Here is a 22,390-nt window from a genome sequence, read left to right on the forward strand (position 1 = left end):
TTACAGAGGAAATGTTTCCGCGGTACCAGGAAGTTGAGCTGTTAATTGAAATATACGAATCACAAACAGGGTTGGATGTAGCCAGGCTGCAAATAAAAGCACTGAGTTTTGTGCCAAACATATTTCAGAGTCATTATTCATGAAACAAAAACAAAACCAGAATGAAAATGTGGCTGAAAAGCTGCGTAGACCCAATGATTCAGGAGTGTTTTTATCATTGGCATATCATAACTTGAAGCAGCTGTTTCTATACAAATTTGTTCCTGCTCCATTTTTTTCAGCACAGTTTCATAGCTTGAATGGCCCAATCTCTCCCTACTCTTTAACTTCTGGCATATCATAGAGTTTCTGACTCTGGAATAAGATCACTGGCTCAATGATCATAGGGGTCATGCAAGTGACTCCAAAGCAAGACAAAATTTACCCCCCTTCTCCACCATGCTGATGAGCTTCACTATTTGAATCAACCGACTGAAATAAATTTAGTTTTATGATTGTTTTCAAAATGACTGAGTTGTTTGGAAAGAAAAAAAAATCTGTCAGGGATGTTAGAGTGCTTGTTGCTGGATTTCCTAATGAAATATTATTTCTGTATGAAGACATTTTACTGAATTTCTTCCATGTGGTGATTCAGTGAAGAGACCAAACTTTACTGAAGAAAATGTAATGAAACAGCAGTTTATTCACACAGTTAACTGAACTATACTAATATCTAGCAATCGCAAAGCAATCAAAACCGTTTTTGAGCTGAACCACTTATTAAATATCAACTCCACTTTGTCCACATTAAGTTGAGGCTGAAGTTATTTCTCTAGCTGTCATTTAGAACTGGGGGAAAAAAACTGTCACTGGAGAATCATCAGTTAACTGTAATTTGGTCCAAAAGTCTCAGCATCAATTTCTCTCTCTTCTCTTCCTTATTCCACCTCAAACTCCCGAAGGGGCTCGAGAGAAGGGATGCAGCCAAATGCACTCTGGGGATCGTAGTCCAGAAAAATGTTGGGGCTTTGCAACATCTGGCATGACTGATTGAGGTTTGAGCTTACAGAGGATTCAACGGCTGAACCAGTGAGCAAGGACAGCTGCAGCTGGTCGATGGTGCTGGCGGGGAAAGTCTGCGATTGGTCTAGTGAAGAGCAGGAAAGTGATGAGGGGGTGGTAGCCAGGGCAACAGCTCCAGGGGGAGCGGAAGGGGAGTTGGCCTGGGAGTCTTCAGAGTTGAGGGAACGTCTCAGCTTGGCCCGAGCGTTCTGAAACCACACCTGAGGGAATATTATGGAAGGAAGGAAAGCGTATGGAGTACGATAACAGAGACTGAAAACAGCTGCGAAACAGGTCAAGAAACGGATCATTGGGAGATCCAAACATTTATTGAATGTGAATTTTGAATCACGCTAAAAGAAGACCTTTCTTCTTTCATTCAGTTTTGGAAGATCATTCAAACTTTTATGGAGCCATTGACCTCTTTAAAAACTTGTCTTATCACCTGCCACAAACACAAACTCCAGATTTAACCATACTTTTCTCGTACTTTCAAAAAATTTGCTTCAAATTATTATTAAATGTCTGTGACCTTTACTGCACCAGGCATTATGGGAAATGCATTATTTTCATGTAATATTAGGTGGAGGACTGAGTGATGCATACCTGCAGGACTCTCTTAGGCAGACCAGTCTTATGAGCGAGGCAAGTCCAGTCTTTGCCGTCAGGGTTGTGCTTCTGGGCAAAGTATGACTCAAGTGCTCTGAGCTGCTCGCTGCGGAAACATGTCCTGATTCGCTTGGTCCGTCTGTGCGTCCGCCCACCCACCTCTCTGTCGTCCACTCGTGGCTCTGGACTGCTGACAGACTCTTCCCCTTCACCGGACACCTGGCTTTGACTCGTCTCTGACATCAGACAATGATCATGGTGATGATGTTAGCTAGATATCTTAAACATCCTTAAAATCAATGAGCTGAAAAAGCTGAAAGCCATGTTTTTGACTTGATATTTTCAGGTTCAGCTCAAATCAGATAAAAGCTCCACTCAACCCAGAGAAATCACTCATTTTATAAACCACTAAATCCAGTTAAATCTGATTTTGTTCTTCTCGCTTCACAATCGGCCAAGATATGTTGACATGGAAAGGAGAGTTAAAGTTGTTACACCTGAAATACTGTATGCAGTTATATGATAAAAATCAAACATATTACTTGTAAAGCAAATTCAATTTCCAAGTATAACCACCAGATGTCTAATTTCTAAAATATATATTTTTTGGAAAATTGTATTTATATATTTTATTTACTTGTTTTTTTAGGGACGGTATTACATTATGTGACAGGTTTAGATTGCTGTTAATGTGCCAGATTGAGACAATCATATAATTTACAGGCCATTTTATGTTGAGGATAAAGCTCAACAACTTTTGCATTTGTAAAGCCAGAGATTAAGCAGTAACTCAGAGCTCAGTCAGATGTTGGAAATAGGGGAAATTATGAAAATATATTTTGTGCATGTGCTCATGGCATTTGGACTGAGTTTCATGTCATGCCCCTTTGAGTCTATTATCCAGACATATTTTAGCCACATGATCCCACTGGACTGACTTATGTTGCAAAGCCTCAAAAGAAGAATTATTTTAGGTATTTTTCTTAAGTAATGGTTTCCTAAAGATGAATAGTTGATTAGTGACCTCACCAGTACCACACCAATGTGTACCTCATGATAGGCTAATAGTGCAATAATTGTTAATCCTGGAAAATATGCATGTATTATAAATTAGTGTTGAGATTTATCATTGTTTGTGTTTTAATTTTTAAAGTTTTAACCATAACCAAACAACAAAAAAATCACTCTCAACATCATGTTGCTTTGTTTACTGCCCCCTACTGGAGAAATTTCTAAAATTAGACATGAGACCTCATAAATTATTGCGAGTTGTTCACATGACACTCCTCCTTTCAGCTTGAAGCATAAAAGCTTAGTAATGTTTGCTGCCTTGGGCTCTAGTCAGAAGAAAACTAGATCAATTTTATTTGCCCTCCAGAGGCAAATAAGAGTGGAACTAGCTAATGTACAACTATAACACTGTACCTAAATGTCAACAAAACATTTCAAAGCGGTTTTAACATTCATCATCCCAAGTCATTTTTGAAAATACTCACAAACACACTGACCTTCTTTTAGATGTGATTGTGATGGGTCTTGCAGTGGCAGATTGCCTCCATCACCATTATAATGTGACTCACAATACAGGTTTGGGCCCTGCATGCAGTAGAGGTTCCCTGGCAATAATTTTACATCACATTCCTGCAAAATACAATTTTAAAAAGCATGCATTCATTTGTTAATTTGTTATTAAACTAGGAGAGAGTCGGTTAACTAACCTGGCAGGAAAAACAGTGGGGATGAAAGGTCATCTCACCAGACCTCATGACCAAATCAGTGGGTGGGATTGGCTGGAGGCAGCGAGCACATTGGCCGCCTCCAAAAGTTCTGATGAGAGAAGAAAACCAGATGTCAGAACCTGAAGTCACATGTCAACTCAATGATGTTAGGAAGTGAAGTGGTTCAGCATGCAGAATCACTTATACCTGCTGTAGTCCTGCTGGCAGTAAATGTTTCCATCTCTCCAGAAGAGGGAAGGGTGAGTTTGTAGCTCACAGTGGCACTGGCTGCAACGGAGGCAGATGCTGTGCCATACCCTCTCCGCAGCCAATAGGAAGAAGCGATCACATACCTGCTCGCCACATCCGGCACATATGATTGGCTCTGGAATGGACACACTTGATGGAACCTGAAAAATGTTTGGTATGATCAAAAATTAAAAATAAAGAAGGGAACTAAACATTAGGTTTATGGCACAGAGGGGTTCTGATCTCAAAGATTTAGATGTCAGCAGAAAAAATAAATTCCTTAAAAATAGTGTCAAATTGTAAAATATAATTTAATTTGTCATAGAGAATGCTATGCATATGTTTAAACAAAGTTACAAATTTCTTTTTTCAAATTAATACTGCTTCAGACATTGCTTTGTTTTGTTTTTTTAGCATCTGTCTAATTATATGTTAGATACCTACTGCTTGCTAAATACAATTTTTTTTAAAGAGGATTACTGCAAAAAAATTAGACTTTTTTCAGAAAACAATTTCTCCCGAGATTAAAATTAAGATTTTTTTTTCATTCTTATTTTATTTTTTGTGAATAACAAAATTTGAATAACGTTTGCAAAGGAAGTACCAAAGTTAAACTAAACAAGTAAGCATTTAGCTTTGATTAGCTTTCAGGATGACTTGCAGGTGTTTGCTAAAGTTAAAATTTTATGTTGTAGACACAAATATTTAAAGTATAAATTAGTAATTTAAAGAATGACATTGATCTTGTGATCTCTGCTTGTTAGCATGAAGCTCATGTTGCCTTTCAGAAGGTCAAGAAAAACATGCTTCTTTTCTAAAATATGTTAAGACACAATATTGCCTATTGTACCCAGAAGACGTAAAAAATATTTAAAGCATAAAATACAAGCAGGATGAATTAATGTTACTGATCTGCCAAGCTGTGCAGAAATTAACCTTAAGGTTCTTCTGCTGTCAACCATCTGAAGTCTGTTAAAGCTTCAGTGATTCAATGATTTAGGGTATAATAATTACATTTTCTGAAGCAGTTTCCGCCCCCGCTGCTGTTGGGCCACCGGCCAGCTGTACCACCTCCGGCTTGTCAGCGAGGTCGCTGCCATACAAAAGGTCCTCGAGGGCTTGGTCGTCTGGAGACATCATGATTAAGAATTCTGAGAAAGCAGGGGGTAATTAGCAGTCTTCTCTGTAAACACAGATCTATGTTTCTATTGATCAGCACACAGAAATTTTCGGCTGTTTTAAATGTTTACAATGTTATTTTTCAAAAATCTATTCTATGAGCAAAGAGAAAGGCAGCTGATTGTTTTTAGGTGAAGCAATTGTTTTTATGTGAACTAAACAGCATGTTATCAATAAACTGAAACAATACTTGAGGAACTTATATATAGATACAGCAGAGAACTTACCTTTGTCTATTGATTTGATTATTATTTGGTTCCCACTGTGTGTGCCCTCAGTACTAATCATGAAAAACGTTTCTCCAAGGAGAAACAAAAAGTATTAGATCCAGCTTTCCAGTTCCAAACTTCCCCTTTTATCTTGAAAACATCCCTGCTTTATAAAAATAAAAATAAAACTCATGTCTTTCCTTTCTACTGCAAACCACAGTGCTTCCCCTGTTGCAGGTGTCCTTGTAGCCTCTTGTTTTGTGGTTTTGGGATGAACCCACCTCACCTCAGGTCTGCCTCTTCACCTTAGCATTGTCCAACCACTTTCCCAGCATCCGATCTGTCGGCAGTCCCAGGTGACAAGCACCTGTAAACAAGAAGCCCAGCTGGCTCAGAGAGCAACAAGGAAGCACTGTGATTGGTTGCCTGGTGAGCAGGTCAAAGGGTGGGGTAGAGGGCTTTACACAGGGGGCCAATTAAAAAAACAAAAAGGTGTTTAAGAGGACATCTGGGAAATGTGCTGAAAGATTAAGAGACTTTTGCATTAGTCTTTGACATCCAACTCATTGTGTCAAAAGTGAGAGGATGACCAATAAAAAAAATAATACAATGCACATGTGTGACTTCCCCAAGAATACAGCAAAAAGAAAAACAACACGTCTTTTGTGCATCCAAATTCTTTCTTGCATGACTGGCAAGTCACCAATAGACTGACTTCATGAAAGATAAGGAATGTCCCAGGCTGAATGCAGAACGAAATCTAACAGAAAACCTGCAGCATCTCCCAAAAAGGGATGTGGACAAGAGATTTACTCACAGACCGATAGGGTTAGAGAATTTTTCTGATGTATAGTGGACAAATATTATCAAGGTGAAAGCTAAGACACTGATTGACTCAAAGGTGAGATCCTGAAATTGCTGGCGATCCATTAGTTTATGGGTGTAAATATCTATAAAATGAGGTTATTGCAGTTTTCTCTTTTTTTCCCCAATTTCTCCGTTTGTCCACGTTCCAGGATTCTGCTGTTCTGTTCTGTGGGATGTCTTGGGACAGATTTTAACCTAAAAGTTCTGGTTCATGATACAATACTCTGCAACAACATTTTCAGAAGCCGATCAACAACATCAGAGATCTTCCAACATACCCAACAGGTACGACATATTAATTCTTCATTTTGTGTTGGACTCACCCGAAGTGTTTGTTATATGAAAGTTACGTTTTAGGCTCATCTAATTCAAGTGGCACAATATGTGAAAGCACTTTCAGTATTTTGTGCAAAACACCAACCAATAAATAAATATTTATATAAAAAAAAACTTAACATATTTTAGGTCCAAATGTCACAAGTTTTAAACTCAAATCATTTTATTGTTGTATTTTCTTACAAGGCACCACAGGTAGACAAAACATAAAACACTGTTTACAAAAAGACAAAGTAAAACAGAAAAGACAAACACAGTGAGGACAGTGATGCACCTGTCATGGCAGCTGTACCACAGCAGGTGTTTTCTCTTATCTGTAAACACCGAAAAGCCAAGCTGAGGTGGAAAACTGAACAGTAGGGGGCACTGCTGAGCTTTAAAGCAGGGATGATCAGAGTCACAGAGGGAATCAAAGAGGTACAATCAGATCTTGTTTCTGGCTTGTTATCCAATTTATAAAAGGAAAAAAGAATTTGAGATTGGCATTCAACAATAAAAGATGCATACATTTGTATTTTCAATACCATAAGAAGCACATTCTAAATGTTCAAAGCAAAAAAAAAAAAAAAAAATCCCAGCATGCACAGTCATACTGAACTCTGAGCAACCAGTAAGTTTATTTACAGAAGAAAGAGAGGGAGCCAAAGAACATAAACTAGCTTGAAATGCTGGAAACAGAACAGTATATGAACAGAACTGTCAACACAGAACTGCAACCATTTGAAATACCACACAATACTTCCTCTCATTACCAGCTTTCCACTTCATAGTTCTACATCAATCATCCTAATGAGTTCAGTAATGCTCCTGATTCCAGCTTAGTTTATTAGTAATGTGTTACATTCCTATTTTACTTTAAGGTCTTCAATCCTGCAGCAGCATGCAAACTATTCAGTTTGGTCTAAGTGGATTTTTTTTGTTGGAGTTCCCTGTGACCTTTCCATTTGTTTTACTCACTTTTTGCTGCATCAGTTTTACAAATTTATCAGAATTTCTGTGCAGCCTCTTTGATACACTTCCAGTCCATGACATAATTACTTTTTTTTAAATAAAGCTTATAATACTCAATTAGCTCTATTATATACACTGGGAAAAGTACAAAAAGCTCAAAATCGTAAAGGATCTGCCAAGTTATGCATGAGAAACCCTTTTCAAAAACATTTTGACCAATAACAATCTTGTGATATTGAAGTAGAATCCACTTAACTTGGGAGTGTTTTTCTTTTTTAAATTGAATTGTGAAAAAGTTTTTAATGCCGCTCAAGAAATTTCTTTATTTTGACAATGAAGAGAGCATTCTATTTTAAAAATTGCTGAGAGATACTGCATACTGCATTGTTTGTATAGATGATGAAGTACTTAAACTTCAGAAAGTCAGATTCATCTGGTTTTTTTGTGTGACTATAAGGATTTAATGAGAAGCATCTTTATATTTTTAAGCATATAAGCACCTTTTCTAATATCAGTTTCTATCATCAATTAAAATATTTTTTACATCCTTTTATGTAGTGAAATTCATTTGATGTTCTGTTTCTTTTTGTTTTTTCTTTTTTGATTAAGATGAAAAGTTTAAAAACTTCACAGCCAAGACATTTGTATTTTTAAGGGTTTGGAAATATTTTACCTGGGTTAGCTTTAGATCGTACCAATAAAAAACACAAAATTTGGGTTTTGCATTTCTAAAACTTTTAGCATTTTGAGGTCACAAATGGCTGCTTAATAAGATACCAGCTAATCATTTTAATCAACTGTTTCTGAAAAAGATAAAAACTTCACAATATACAGTTACACACTGATAACTTGCTTTGTACACATGAAAAACATCTCTATTTCCAAAAGAGAGCAAGGCATTTGGTAAAATATGTGTGTACATATGATGACACCATTTCTTTATCAGTTCACCATCCTGTTTCTCACTTTGTTCTGCTGGCTGGAGGTCTGAAGGATGCTGGTCTCATCTTCATTTCCGTAAACTGGATGGAATGGTGTTCTCCTTTCCATGACTTCCAGATGACACCCTGGGACACAAACGGAGAAATAATCACATGCCACCTTGCAATTCTAAATATCGTATGGATCATACCTTCCCTATATAACTGTTTACATTTCATATTGCATGCAAAGTTGTTCAAAAAATTATTTATCTTATATGTAAAAAAAAAAAAGGAATATCTTGTCTATCGCTATAGCTGTGCAAATAAGTATCTACAATGTGACAGATGCAAAAGTATAGTATGCTCATCTCACATCCAGTGCTCTCTTTTAGCATGTAGTATCGTACATTTGTTCATATATGTAGTTGAATTAACAGAAAATCTGGTTTTGATTTGAACCTGTGACTTCACATTTGATGCGACATCCTATAAATATTGCAGTCCCGCTTACAAAGTTTGCAATATTCTGCTTACTGTACAATTTGTCTGATGTTGCTACCTGATGTTTGTAGTCAATTCCATAACGACCATTCAGATTTGCTTGATGGCAGTTTTTGTACCACCAGCCGCCTTGATAAGAAATGGCACAGCGGGTGATCCACGGTGCCGGATCCCGGTCTTTGGTGGAGAAAACGCAGTTGTTGTGGTAACTAAGGGAGTCACCTGAAACCAGGGAACAAATTGAATAGGTTTCCTTTCATGCAGATCAAACAGTCAGGTTTTGGGAGCCAGTCTGACCAGGAAAGCTTTTGAATTTCCATCTCACCTGCAGTGCCGCTGTATCCACTCACACTCAGTTTGTAGTTCCTGTTGGACACCTGAAATGTCGAGTACTTGGCGAACACCTGCTCACTTCCATCTCGTAGGTCGACCCGTAGATTCATCTTCGTCATCTTAGTCAAGTTGTGAATTTTTTCAAGGCCTAAAAGAATAAAATTAGGCTTGCTTGAAACATTCAAGATTTTTTAAAAAAATGCATTTAATTTGTCGAAAATAAAAATTATATTTATATCACAATGCAGTGCCTGTAAAGAGTGACACAGAGAATAGTTGAACATTTCTGAATATAGATGTAATTAAGAGAAACCAGGTAAAATATGGAGACATCAAACTTTTTCCCTTGAATATCAATACATAAATTTGAAGAGCATGAAGACTAAAATATTAAAGATGTTTAAATCTAACTGCAGCTGAATATTTATGGTTGAATCACAGCAATAAAGTCATAGGCAGATATCACTACTCACCATCATGATACAAATTATAAGTCCTTTAATTGATTCAGTAACTAGCAAAATTGGAATTGAAAAAAGTTGTTTTTTGCATCAAGTATCAGTACTTGATAAAAATGTGATTAATCAAAGCTCCTACTTAATAGATTTTTGATTGTGTCCTACCACAAATATTTAAAAAATTATGTCTTCAGCTTGAGTTCAAGAAAAACTAGACACTTTTTAGGATAGTCTGTAAGCTGCAACACATTCTGACTAAACATTTCATCACTGTGAAGAGTTTCTCTCACCAAGCCAGAACTCTCCACTCAGGTTTCCAAAGCCAGAAACGTAATCCTTCCAACCATTGTAGAACTCCACCGAGCCGTCCTTCCTCCTCTGGAAGACCTGGACATGGATCGGAAACATAAAGAAGGGGAAACTAAATATAACAGAATGTGAGGACATCTTCCTGATTCCTGAAGTTTACAGCTCTGACTCTACCGTCCAACCGCCACCGTCCGTCTCCATGTCACAGGAAACGTGCATCGACTTGCCAGATTTCCCCTCAGGGAAGATCTCCACCACATTTGAAGAGACAACACCGTTCAACAGTTCCTGAGAGCAGTCAGTTGGGAATGGGAACTTCAGTGTGCCTTAAGAGAAAGATGTTTTTGATGAGACAAACTTTTCATCAGTTAATAAACAGGACTCTGAAAATAACCAGAGGTACCAGTAGTGAATTCAGTGTTGCTGCTGGCTGCCAGTTGTCCTCCCCTTATAGAGCGTAGTTCCACAATGTACAGAGACCCTGGATGCAGTCTGGTCAGCTTGTACTGTGTTAGGTCTGAACTTACAATAACTTCCTGTCAGAATGCAAAACGTCAAGAGTTATCAGCAAAAGGATGAACATGCCCGTTATAAAGCAGAAAACTGGGAAAAGGTCATATTTTTAAAGCTACAAACTCAAACTCCTGGCAAAGTTTGACATTTTATACAAAACTGTCATAGAAGGGAGTGCCATATAACAATGCAGTAAATCTCAGTTTACAGAAACTAAAATATAAAACACAAAAAGGCACTTGCATACTGACAGTTTTCCTACCTGTGGGCTTTCGCCTTCGATCCTATAAACCAGTATGTATTTATCCACAGGCTTTGACAAAGGTATCCATGACACAACAGCACTCCGAGGGGTCACATTTTTGGCCTTTAGATCTTGAGGTTCATTTTGATCTCGCCCTGAGCCTGCAGAGCCTGAATAAGTTTCATTTCATGATTGATTATTGACTTCTAAATGAAGTATTTTATAATTAAGAAAATAGCATACAAGCTCTGGCTCGGAAACATGTTTTGTGCATGTGTCTGCATGGTGTGACTGGTTGCTGACCGCTATTGGTGGTAAAGCTGGTTGTAGCTGGTGAACTCTCCAGGTTTCCCAGCTGACTTCTTACAGTGACGGTGTAGGTGGTGGATCCTTCAAGACTGCTCAGCTGCTGCTCAGCTGCATTTCCTGAAATTGTAACAGTCACTTCCGATCCTGGGGAAAAAAGCACAACCATGTCAGTTTAAAGCATGCATTTTGGGCCCGTACAACCTATAAATATTTTTAAAAAACAATGAATAAATACATCATGTTTCTCATTAAAGCCCTTTTGGTAAAGAAAGCCATTTGCAACCATGCCTATCTCACCAAAACAAAATGTTTGTGTCACCGATGGATGTCAACATGAAATCTGCATTCCCATTCTCTGATGAACTGCAGTTGTTTTTTAGATCTTTAAGCCTGCTTTTAAGTGCTTTTAATGTTTAAGTTACTAATCAGGCTCGGGTGTGACTAATGAATTTGAACTCAGCTTTCCAGAACATATGACCAACAACTTTCAACTCATGACTTTGTAATGAGGTCAAAAGCATAAAATCATGATTTGAAAAGCAGATGAAATTATGATCAAAGCTTTTAAAACAAAAAATGAATGCAAGAGAATTTGAAACTCTAGTTGCAGTTGCCAAATAAGGAAGAAAACATGAAAATGTTTCAGCCTGACACCATCAGGACTTACCTGTACCTGAGCCATACACAATGGTGTACTTATCAACAGAGCCAAGAACTGGACGCCACAACAATAATGCTGTGGAGTCAGTCACATTGACAGCTTGTAGGTCAGTGGGTGGGTCAGGCACTAAGAGTGACAAAAGTGGAGATAATGACAGAATTATAAACAAGAAAATGCAGTATTTCCTAACTATACAAAATTCCACATTGAGAACAGAGTCTGGATTTAATCAATCCCACAAGCTGTTAGAAAGCATTTAACTAGCCGAGAAGACGATTGAAATAGATCCAGAATGACACTCATGAGAGTACAGACTTGTGCAGACAATTTCACACGGTCCATTTATTGTCAAAAATGTTAAACTGGAATACATGATGGGACGGCATTAATGAAATCACCATGTTCCACAGATTATCATTTCAATGTTCTTATATATTTGAAATGAATTATTACCATCATCTTTTTGTAAAACTCTCAGGACTCACGTGTCATGACAGTATCTTTAATTGGATCGCTCTCATCCAGTCCGAGGGTGGAGATGACGGTGACTTCATAAGAGGATCCTGGAGACAGTTGAGCTAGATTGAGGGTGGAGTCCTGGGAGCCAACCGTCACTGACACAGGCTCTCCTACGAGAGACAAAATAAGGATTAGCAATTAGTTTTGTTTTTGTTTTTTTTTCAGGTAAGAAATGAGGAAAACTCATTCAAAATTGTTTTAAGTCATTTTTGTCTTACCCTCATCTGCGTGGGTGTAGGTGACTTTGAAACCATCAACAGAACTTTTTGGTTTTGTCCATGACACTGTCACTGAGTTTTCAGTCACCTTGCTGAACATTATGTTGGATGGAGGCTCTGGTCCTGGAGGACAAAACCCGCCAAGAGTAAAGGTACATTAAAGCAAGAAAGTTGGGACAAACAGTAGAATATATGACGCAGTAAGACAAATTGAGAAACACATATAAGATCATTTAAAGACATCAATAAAGGAATGTAAAGAAAAAGAAAATTTAAAGAAAAAGGTAAAAATGAATAAATGGATTATGCGCAAAAGACCAAAACTCTTGTCTCAATCATATTTATCCATTCACACATTTTCTTTTGGTACTCCAGTAAGTTTGAGTGTATATATGTACAGCGCAAACATATATACAGTATACATTTTATACAGAGACAGACAGTAACAAATTCAGGCAGATCATGGCTCCTGGGCAGCAGAAAATGAGAGAATGACAACTTTATGAGTCTTTACAAACACAGTAATTAATTAGCAGGTCAGTCAATTCCTGAAAACAGAAGCACTGCAGGAATGAATGATAAAGACACACAGGGAAGAAGAAATTATTTTTATGTTATTAAAAAGGGAACAAAAACATATATTTACATATTAGATGAATACAATAACAAGCTTGAAATGAAGGATGGTGTAAAAAGTGTTAAAGGTAATTTTGGGCCATTGCATATTTCTATTTTATTTAGCAGAACTGGATTTTTTTTTTAAACTTACTGAGGCCATATTTAAAATATTATAAAGCACTATTCTACCAAGTAAAATCATGAATTTATGACAAACATAACCTGAACCCAAACAGTTTTTACCTTTTGACACCCAAAATAATTTAACCTCAGAGTAACTTAACTCTGGTTGTCTTACATTTAAATATAAATGTTAAAGATATAGACCAAATGTACAATGACCAGCTGTGGTCTTACCCTGGTTTGGGTGAGAGATGAAGGGGTGTCAGTGAAGCTGCCTGTTAGTTTACCCTAAATGAGAGAAGGCCAGAGCAGCAGTGAATAAATGGAGATATGGGGTGACTGTTTTTGATGTCTACTCAGCTGATGATTGCATAAAATCAGTCATGTTAAAAAATGAGTCAGTCAGGACAGAAACTACCAAGACTTGGATATCTAGGCAGAAATACAGAATCCATACAGGTGTTCCTCAAAACTTAGTACTAGATCCTTGGAAAGTTTAGATTTGCACTTTTATTAAACTATTATGAAAACTTGATCAAAATAGATATATTTTGTTTTCAAAGCAAAATAAAATGTTTGCTGCAAGATATGTGGTGTCAGTTAAAAAAACATATTTGATCTATATGTTATCAATAGTTTCAAAGATAATCAATATTTAATACTGATACTCAAAGTGAATATTTGACAATTTGTAGTTTCAGAAAAAAAAAGTCAATCTTGCAATTTCTGGAGTGTTAAATGACAATTTATAGCAATAACTTCTGAAGGTTGACATCAAATAACTCAGATTTTATTGTAAGATTGGTGGCGATTATGGTGTAGTCATTCATGAATATGCATATCTCTCATATTCATGGAAGCTGGAAAATTAGAGTACAACAGCAACATTTACGCAAATCATTAAACAGACTATTTAACACCAGTGTGTTCAAACATAATAGGAACAAAAAAAACTGGTTATATAAGAGTGAACATGTGTTCACATGACGGACACAGGACGGCGAACCAGACACAGTTTACAAGAGTACAACACACTTATGAAACAGAAATGTAGGGAGCATTTGATCGCAAGCAGATATATCCAGTGGTGGTCAAGCAAAGTGACAATTGACGTGATACACTGTGAAGACATGACACAAATAACATTTAATAGGTTGAAATTCATGGAAGGTTGTAGATTGTAAGAACAAGAGTGACTCTTTGGATCAAGACTTGACAATAATAACAGTGATGTGGTTCTTCTACCTGTCACCATTGGTAGTACCTGTACTGATGACAAGCTTGTGCAGTCTGGACAGAATGCCGGGGCCTTTTCCAAGCAAGGTTATGGTGTACTCCGTCTGAGGAGGTAGATGTTCAAACTGGTGGGAGCTAGCAGAACCAGGCAGCACTTGACTGAAGGTTTTCTCCCTCTCTATTGGTCTGTCCATTGCACCTTTTTGGGTTATTGGGACTTGAAGATCTTTAGGTATTTTGTTATTGTCCTCGTCACCTCCATTTTCTGATGAGAATTCTTTGGTGTCTCGATCTTTATCTTCTTCTTGTTTATTTTCCTTCTGTTTTTGGCTTTCATCGTTATCAACCTCTGTTCTACTTATAACAAAGTTTTTGTACTTCCCTTCAGGCGAATCCCACATGACTGTGAAGCCATCAGAAGTCTGGTTTGTCACATCCACAAAGTTCAGGGGTTCTCTTTCGTACCCAGAAGAAGAAACCTCAGAAGCGAGACCTTTTGTCCCTTCAGTTTCAGTGTCAAAAACAGTGTTTACATTGGGATTTGTTTTTTGAAACTCTTTCTTTTGTATTCCATCAATACCTTGGGAACCATGATGCTCACCTGTGACAGTTTTGGATGTGGGTTGTCTCTTTGGGGGTGTAACTACTCTTGAGGGCTTAAAATCAGGTTTGACATATATACTACTTTGATTTGTGGAACCAGTGTCCCTGTCAGTATCATGTCTCTCTTTGATGTCAGGATCTATAGGTGCTTCCAGTTTGATCAGGACATCATCTCCATTATGTGACTCCTCTGTTTGTTTTTCAGCACTAGTTTTCTGTTCATGCATAAGGACATTTTGTCTAAATATGCCATTTACTTGTTCACGTGGTTGATTACTTTGGAGGCCATGGGTAAGCCTCTGTGTATTTAGGTTTTCTGATTGTGATTCAGGATTCTCACTGGTACTGTCTTTTCCCTGTTCATTAGTTTTGACTCCAGAAATAAGAGCGCCTCCATTTTGCTTTTTCCCGAAGAAAGGTCTGCGTATTGGGCCTCGGATAGGATTTTGGCGACGTCCAAAGTTCATGAATGTTTTATTTTGCACAGATTCGCCACGTTGGTGTGGGTAACGAAAATTTGGTTGAAGGGAGGAAGGTGCAACCCTTTCCCTTGGGGTGTGAGGGAACTCTTTTGAGATGCTGGTTTTGGGGAAACTTATCCCAACTCCTTCTTTTCCTTCAGTTATAGGCAAAGGATCAGATGGTACAGATTCTCTAGAATGAGATGTGGAATTTTTTAACAATTCAGTGGGAAACATCTGTTGTTTCAAGGTATCTGCGTCAGGATTTATAGATTGGGAGAGTTGAGTCGAAATCTTTGGCATTGATCGGGTTCTGTTCTGAAGATTTGAAAGCATCCGACGTGGGAATACACCCTTCAGAGGGAGGCGACGGACAGGGAAATGTCTACGTTCTGTCAGCATCCTTTTTTGGCTTTCTCCCACCCCAGAGGTTACATTTCTGGATATTTCATCTCGCTCTCTGTTTCCGTCTTTCACAGGACGATTTCTTTCCAATGAGGGAGTTTTTCTTGAAGCAGACAAAGATGGTGAAGATGATATATTGTTTGTTTCTTTTATTAATGTGTGCCTCAAATGAGGAGAATGGATGGGAACTTTCATGTTTTGATGGCTTTTGTTTCGAAGCAAGTCAAAGTTGGGGTAAAGTCGTCGTACAGACCCTTGTTTTGGATCGCCGTGGTGGAAAGGGAAACTTTCACTTTCTTCTGAACTTGTTAGTTCACTATCCTCAGTAGATGTTGAGTCGGAAGTAGAATCCAATTTATTGCTTCCATTTAAACCTAAAGCATCCATAGTGGTTGAGAGGGGTGATGGTGAGGGGAGTGACACAGATGATTTTTTTGAGGAAGGTGACAGTAATGACTGGTGTGATGATGACGTTAAATCTGTTGGTGAGGAAAGTGGTTTTGCATCAGGTGATGATGTCTTGGTAGGTGATAAGTAGGATGATTTTGCAGTTAATGATGAAGTTGTTAAGAGTGAAGGAAACCCCTTTAAAATCTGTTTCCTTACCATTTCTGCATCAGCTGAAAGGTTTAGAGGTCTTGCCAGGTGAACTGAAATTGTTGTGATATTAAGGTCATCAAAAGTTTCAGTTATTAGTTTGTGTAAGGGGTCTTGTGGCAAATTAAGGCCTTTCTCTTGATTAGAAGGCATTTCCTCTTTACTAGAACTTAAAATATTTTCTCTCAAAACTGTCCCATCCTCTTCACAACCATTGCCTCTGTTCTTTAAAGGCAATCTGAAGTGAGTTACCTTAATTTTATTCAGACATTTCTTCTCCTGGCTTCGGATGTTCCCAGTTGGCTTGGAAGACAATGAATTAGTATCATTTTCAGCCATAGCCAGGTCAGCATCTGGTTGTTCTTTTGAGCCAATGTAGAGCAGTTCCTTTGAGCTACTTTCCCTATTTGGTTCAGACGGGGGCGATGAAGGTTCAAAGTCATTCCCAGGAATTACAGCTGGAGTTTGGGTACCACTCCTCTCAGAACGTAATGTCTCTTCACTCTGGTCTGCCACAGACTCCCGGATGATCTGAACATCTGCTTTAGTTTCATCAATTTCTTTTGATTCACCTTTTTTCAACACCACTGGGTTTTTGAGTTTAGAATCAGGTAAAAAACGTCTTCCTCCAGGCAAAACTCTGGTTGCATTGGGACGGAGCAGCCCAGGCCTTGTCACCATAGGTCTTCTGGTTTTGGGTCTGGTGTCATTTCTTGCTACCACTTTGCTCACCAGAGGTCTAGTTCTGGCACTCACAAAAGATGAGGAGTCTCTGCTTTTGCTGCCAAGGTCTTGTCCTGGTGCTTGAGTAACCTGCATGGTCAAGTCCTCAATGGTAGCCCTTGGGAAAGTGGTGCCTAAAGATGTGAGAGCAGTGATCATTTGTATTAAGTGTTAAGGTCATCATATGTTGCAGTAATCCAGAAGATGTCATATCTAATAAAGGAAGAAAAGCATGTTTTAGTAGAAATTATAAAATTTTAAAGACATATTTAAGAAATATGCAAGATGTTTGCCAGCTTTACACAAACAAGAAATGAGGGCATGTTGATGAAGAACCTGCAAAGAGAAAATTAACACATAAACAATGTTTTCCCTGGACAGACTTGGCATTTGTTCCTCTGGAGAGAAGAAAATATCCACACTGAGCTCAGGAACAGATTGAGAGGTTAAAGCATTGCTCTATTAACTTTTACAGACTTTCCTGTAATGTGTTTTATATGCTGTTATGCTTGGAATGATGAGGTGTTTGAACACATATAGGTTCACTTCTCACAGCTGTCTTCACTTGCCTTGGGAAACAAATATTTTACTTGGATATTTGAAGTTATATCCAAGTACTACATTGACTAAGGAGAAAATTTTGACCAGATGTCTTTTGCAGTCTTCAACCCAGTAAGTTTCTTTACTCACCGGGAACTACCTGGGTAGTTGCTGGCTGGCTACGGACCACTCCCTTCTCCGCCACCAATAAGATGTCGTACAAACGCCCTGCCTCCAGCTGCTGAATATGGGCAGAGTTTTGGCCAGCTTCTATGGTCATTTCCTGAGACCTCCCTGCTCCGTCTTTGGGTGTGATGGTCAAACGGTACCTGTCAATGTCTGCCTGCGACTCCTCCCATTGGACTACTGCTGAAGTAGAGGTGGTCTTTACGACTTGGAGGTTCGTTGGACCAGAGATAACTGAAGATGTTGAAGGAAAAGATAAAGACACAAGTTATAGTTTCTAACTTGTCAAAATATTGCTTCATGACTAACCGCCATGTTGTACAGCACAATGCACTTAGAGTTTTATAATTTAACCTTTTAATACATTTCTAAACTTCTGCAGCTTCACTCCCTCTTCAGAGTTAGGGAAACAGGATGGAATTGCTCAAGCCTTTTCTCTAAATTTTGCAATTACAGCTGATCACAAGAGCCAGTAAGTTAGTAAGAAGTCGCTGTCTCAGCTTGTATGCTCAAAACTCCATGTTTTGCAGATGGGACATTTGCAAAACATAGGACATTTTGCATTTGCAAAAATTACAGTAAAATGTATTTTTAGTGAGTGGAACTATAAAACAAATGTTGACATCAACTTGAAACATGTCCAAAATATAGTTTTAAAGAACTAAGAAAAAGTTTAAAGTTGGGGGTCATGAAGTGGTTGACATCCTTAATAAATTGCAAATAAACAGCAGGAATCTTACGGGTCACAAATTCAGCTGTGCTCTCAACTCCCCTTCTGCCATTAATCTCTCCAACAATGACGGCTATGTACTCCTGTCCAGCTGCCAGGCCCGTTTGAGTGAAGGTGTTCAGGCCTCCATCCACCTGTACAGTGATCTGCTGATCCTTTTCTTTCTGTACGATCAAGACAAAGAGAGAATGAAGTAAAAACCACAGATATCCCCTAATTTGAATCTACCTCTTAGAAGTTTAATGACCTTAAATTATTGATGTACTTTGCAGTTATTATTATTAATGAGGTGCTGATCAAGAAGTCAGATAATACACACTTTGTTGAAAGGCTATCTAGGGCTATGCAGGTAATAATGTTCATATTTTGGGGGGTTTGTTACAGCCACTTTTTTGTTTTGATTGTTTGGAAAGAAAACCTTATGACGAGTTGGATAGGGCTTTGCAATGACAATAAATTTAATTTAATCTAATTGAGATGACACCACAATGTTTAAAACAAATCGGAATATGGATGTATTTGCAGGGTCTGGGTAAAGTCTTCTTGTGCACATGAGGACAGCAGATCACTCCCCATTAAACATGACTGAACATGAGAGTTTTCTGGAAATCCATAAGAGATCCATGAAGATTAAGCAGAAAACCTCCTCCGGGAGACCATGGTGTTTTATTATTATGCAAACAGCATATCTAGAAGCTTCATAAGCAGTGGCAGCTTATCCATGATGTCTGATATGTTGAGCTTAAAACATCCATGACTCATACGTTTCCTCTTGACTTGAAGTTGTCATTATACGGTTTCAGACATTTCTTTCAAAAATCTTTAAGCAGTGATATGAAAAAATGATCATCTGTTCTTGCATCTCAAAACCTTAACACTTTCCATGAATCCGAAGCTGCAGTGTTAAATAGTTGCTCAGCTGAGTGCAAATGGCTTTCTAACGAATGGATACAGAGCTGTACTCTAAATGGACACCATCTGGTTGTTAGGTTGGCCACTATGCTGGTTGCCCAGATCAGTGTCCTCGTGTCAAAGCAATTCCATTAATTTCCATAATAATGAGGGTGACATCATTTAAATTGAGGCTTCTAATAAAATCAAGACATGCATTAAAACAGAATCAGCCCTGTGGTGTTAAAGTGTTGGCTCAGCCACAGAGAAACTCCATATTAATACTGGAAAATCAAGCTGACGGCCTGAAGTCAAGCTTTTTTTTGTTTGAATCCATTTGCATTAGTGCGATTCATGCTACGTTGTCAGATATAGTTTGCTTAGTGGTAGAAATATACATATATTAATTTAATTAACTTACTGATGATGCTTAAATGTTCTTCTGCTCACACTGAAAGCAGTTTTTCCACTTTTTGTATCATTTTAGGGTCTTTGAAGATAAAAGACATTCCTATAAAATGTTCCACTGGTGACCACCAATGGAAACTGGCACTGAGTTAACTACAGTTAAATAAAACTGAATGACCTGCTTCTACTGCAAGATCCATTTGACTACATTTAGATTTTTGTGATTCATCGACATGAAACTTTATCCTGTAATTTGATTCAAATTAACTTTATTTTATTCAGAAAACCAAATTTTAACGATTCCTTTCATTTGGCATTACATTGTTCCCCTGAGGAAGCTGATTACTGTTCATCACATGAATACATATATACATAGATTTTTTTTTTGATTACTTGAAAGGATTGGAAGTTATTATTCACTGGTCATTCCTTAAGTCTATGCCAAATTAATGGCAAAATATATGCATTTCACCCTAAACGAGCAGCAGTTTCTGAATCATTCTGCAATGCCTTACTATTGAACTAGAACTGTCTATGGGTTTGCAACAAAAAACACATTGTTACAGTAAAGAGAAAACTAGTAAAATTTAAAAACAGCCAACAGTTCCAGCTGATGCAAATTAAAGGCTCAGAAGGCCTATCTAAAAAAACTCCCTCGGAGAAGATTTTGAAGGGGGAATGTGGTGGTTACACCCAAAATCAAGATGAGATCAGCCATGGAAGATGAGACATTTCTTCTTTTTTAATGGCCGGCTGTAGCACTACATCGAGGAACAACTTCAAAATATCTTCCAGGAAGCAATGATAGTTTAAGAATTTTTTAGATTTTCAAAAAATATGTGAATAAAACACTACATTAAATATACTAAATATAATGCCGCACTGTTGTCTGTGTAGAAATGTTTTTCTTCATTCGTATTGGAAACTTTTAAAGAATATTTATTTCTTGACCATGAAACATATTGATTTCCAGTCCAGCTTTAACTTTTGAGTGGATTTTCTCACAATATTTATTCCAGAAATGATAATAAAATATAATCCTCTCATTACATTGGATAGAATATTAAAGGTTTGATTAATTTTAAGGTCAAGACACTGCAACAACACTGCCTTACTTTGTAACCAACATAGTGAAGTGTCTGTTTTTAGTGAAAAACTGAGCAGATGTTGACAAATGAAAAAGATAAATGTCTCTGTATCTGTGTGAGACTTTAGCATTTTTGTGATGCATAGAAGATTTTAAACTGATTAGTGTCTTCAGTAGTGTTATGCATGCATTTGGAAAGAGGTCAGCTATAATTCCATGTAATTACATAAATCACAGCGCAAGTATGTAACTGCAGTCGGAAAAACAGGAGGTGTTTATGAAATCCAAAAAGGAAAAAGAGCCACCTCTTAATCTCTGGCTGTTTTTCCACCTGTTGTGTCTGTGGTTGGTGTGAAATTAGGTGTAAACTACTTGCATCAGTTGCTCTTGGCTTGTAAATTCATGGACATAGTGCAATCTATCACATAAATATATGCAGGTGTGAAGCAGCCACTGCAAGTGAAACATGTGCAGTGCATTTGCAGAAAATGGAGAACAGTACATTGCTCTTTTGAGTTCACCAAATTATTTACTCAGAGAAACAAAAGCCGTCAGAGCCTAAGAAAGTCTACATTAATGTTTCTATAATAGTCCCCTCCCCAGGAAAACCTTTGAATAAGCAAAACAAAACAAAAAAAAAGCTGTGGAGTGCTGTGGTGACACAGCGGTAAAGATCAAACATGAGTGGAGGTCGGAGTCCTCGCTATGGCCGCCACAGGTTTGAGTTCTGGCCTAATGACCTTTCTGATGACCTGTCTGACCACTCTCAAATAAAATTATCTGTCTGACCACTCTCAAATAAAAGTCTCTAAAGCCAATAAAACCTTAAAAATAAAACAAAAACTATACTGTGACGTCAGCTTGTTGCTGTTTGCAATAAGGTCTGGTAGGTCAAATAAAACAAAGGAAGATTAATGCTGTAACCAGGACACAGAAAAACAGTAAACACAACTTCTCATGTTTCTAAAAGCTAATCTGTTGTTTGTATGAGTCTGCAGAGAGCTTCCAGACTGAAGCTGAATTTTTCCTCGACGTTTATCTGTAAACGCCGACGGGTTGAAGAATGTTGTCTCTCTACTTCTTTCTATCCGTGGGTCCGGTCCTGTGTCACAGCTGTGCCTCGGCTGTGAGGTCATCTCTCTGGCAGCCACCTTGTTTTTGACAGTGTTTACATATTTCCATAACAACAAGCATCTCACATCTGCATTATTATTTTTTTTTTCTCTGGAGCAGTTCACGTCATTCATTACTCTTGTTTTTGATTAAATTGTGCTGGACGTAACCTCTGAGTTCAGAGTTCTTGTCCTCCTGTCTTGAATGATAATTTCAGGATCAACTTAGAGGTGATGAAGGCAAAAAAGGGCAGACAGTGACTAACAGTTTAAACACCGTTAGACTTAGTCCCAGGATATTAGAACCTGGCTAATAATGACCACATTTTCATACCATAGATTATACATAAATGACAAATAAATGACAGATTTATGTATAATAGCTATGCAAAGTTTTATTCCCAACTTCCAGTCATTTTGACTGAAATGTGATATAAATGTGTGAATAAAATTATATATTTTTTAAAGTTGATAGTCCTTATATATTACATGTTATTTATATAGAATAAAATGTCTGTTAAAT

The 22,390-nt window shown here is 37.7% G+C and overlaps 2 protein-coding genes across 5 annotated transcripts in view; both read right to left on the reverse strand.

Annotated features, from left to right (window-relative positions):
- Window positions 1–664: 664 nt before the first annotated feature.
- LOC129375908 (LIM/homeobox protein Awh-like) lies at window positions 665–5,135 on the reverse strand. Of its 2 annotated transcripts, none has more exons than XM_055055277.1 (7): window positions 5,024–5,135; window positions 4,632–4,768; window positions 3,576–3,778; window positions 3,369–3,477; window positions 3,159–3,291; window positions 1,648–1,886; window positions 665–1,262 (listed from the first exon to the last, which is right to left on the reverse strand). In XM_055055277.1, the coding sequence occupies exons 1-7, from the start codon at window positions 5,082–5,084 to the stop codon at window positions 918–920; spliced, it is 1,227 nt and encodes a 408-aa protein (XP_054911252.1). In that variant the 5' UTR covers window positions 5,085–5,135; the 3' UTR covers window positions 665–917. The 2 variants fall into 2 exon arrangements, with proteins under 2 accessions (XP_054911252.1, XP_054911253.1); XM_055055278.1 differs by having other exon boundaries at window positions 4,632–4,744; window positions 5,024–5,113.
- A 147-nt stretch (window positions 5,136–5,282) lies between these two features.
- LOC129375905 (tenascin-X) overlaps window positions 5,283–22,390 on the reverse strand; it is a 34,973-nt gene continuing 17,865 nt past the window's right edge. The window contains exons 7-21 of one of the 3 annotated variants that reach the window (XM_055055273.1): window positions 18,380–18,533; window positions 17,604–17,873; window positions 14,153–17,047; window positions 12,148–12,270; window positions 11,896–12,039; window positions 11,417–11,536; window positions 10,744–10,893; window positions 10,459–10,610; window positions 10,087–10,219; window positions 9,858–10,009; window positions 9,665–9,761; window positions 8,909–9,064; window positions 8,642–8,805; window positions 8,126–8,226; window positions 5,283–5,372 (exon numbers count right to left, since the gene is read on the reverse strand). In XM_055055273.1, coding sequence (XP_054911248.1) covers window positions 5,312–5,372; window positions 8,126–8,226; window positions 8,642–8,805; window positions 8,909–9,064; window positions 9,665–9,761; window positions 9,858–10,009; window positions 10,087–10,219; window positions 10,459–10,610; window positions 10,744–10,893; window positions 11,417–11,536; window positions 11,896–12,039; window positions 12,148–12,270; window positions 14,153–17,047; window positions 17,604–17,873; window positions 18,380–18,533 — 4,872 coding nt within the window. In that variant the 3' untranslated portion in view covers window positions 5,283–5,311. Of the gene's footprint in view, window positions 5,373–6,353; window positions 8,227–8,641; window positions 8,806–8,908; window positions 9,065–9,664; window positions 9,762–9,857; window positions 10,010–10,086; window positions 10,220–10,458; window positions 10,611–10,743; window positions 10,894–11,416; window positions 11,537–11,895; window positions 12,040–12,147; window positions 12,271–14,152; window positions 17,048–17,603; window positions 17,874–18,379; window positions 18,534–22,390 lie in introns of those variants that run through there. The other 2 variants (XM_055055276.1, XM_055055274.1) reach the window with 2 other exon arrangements.

Source organism: Poeciliopsis prolifica, unplaced genomic scaffold (genome assembly GCF_027474105.1).
Source record: "Poeciliopsis prolifica strain line A6 unplaced genomic scaffold, Auburn_PproV2 SCAFFOLD041, whole genome shotgun sequence".
NCBI classification, from domain to species: Eukaryota; Metazoa; Chordata; class Actinopteri; order Cyprinodontiformes; family Poeciliidae; genus Poeciliopsis; species Poeciliopsis prolifica.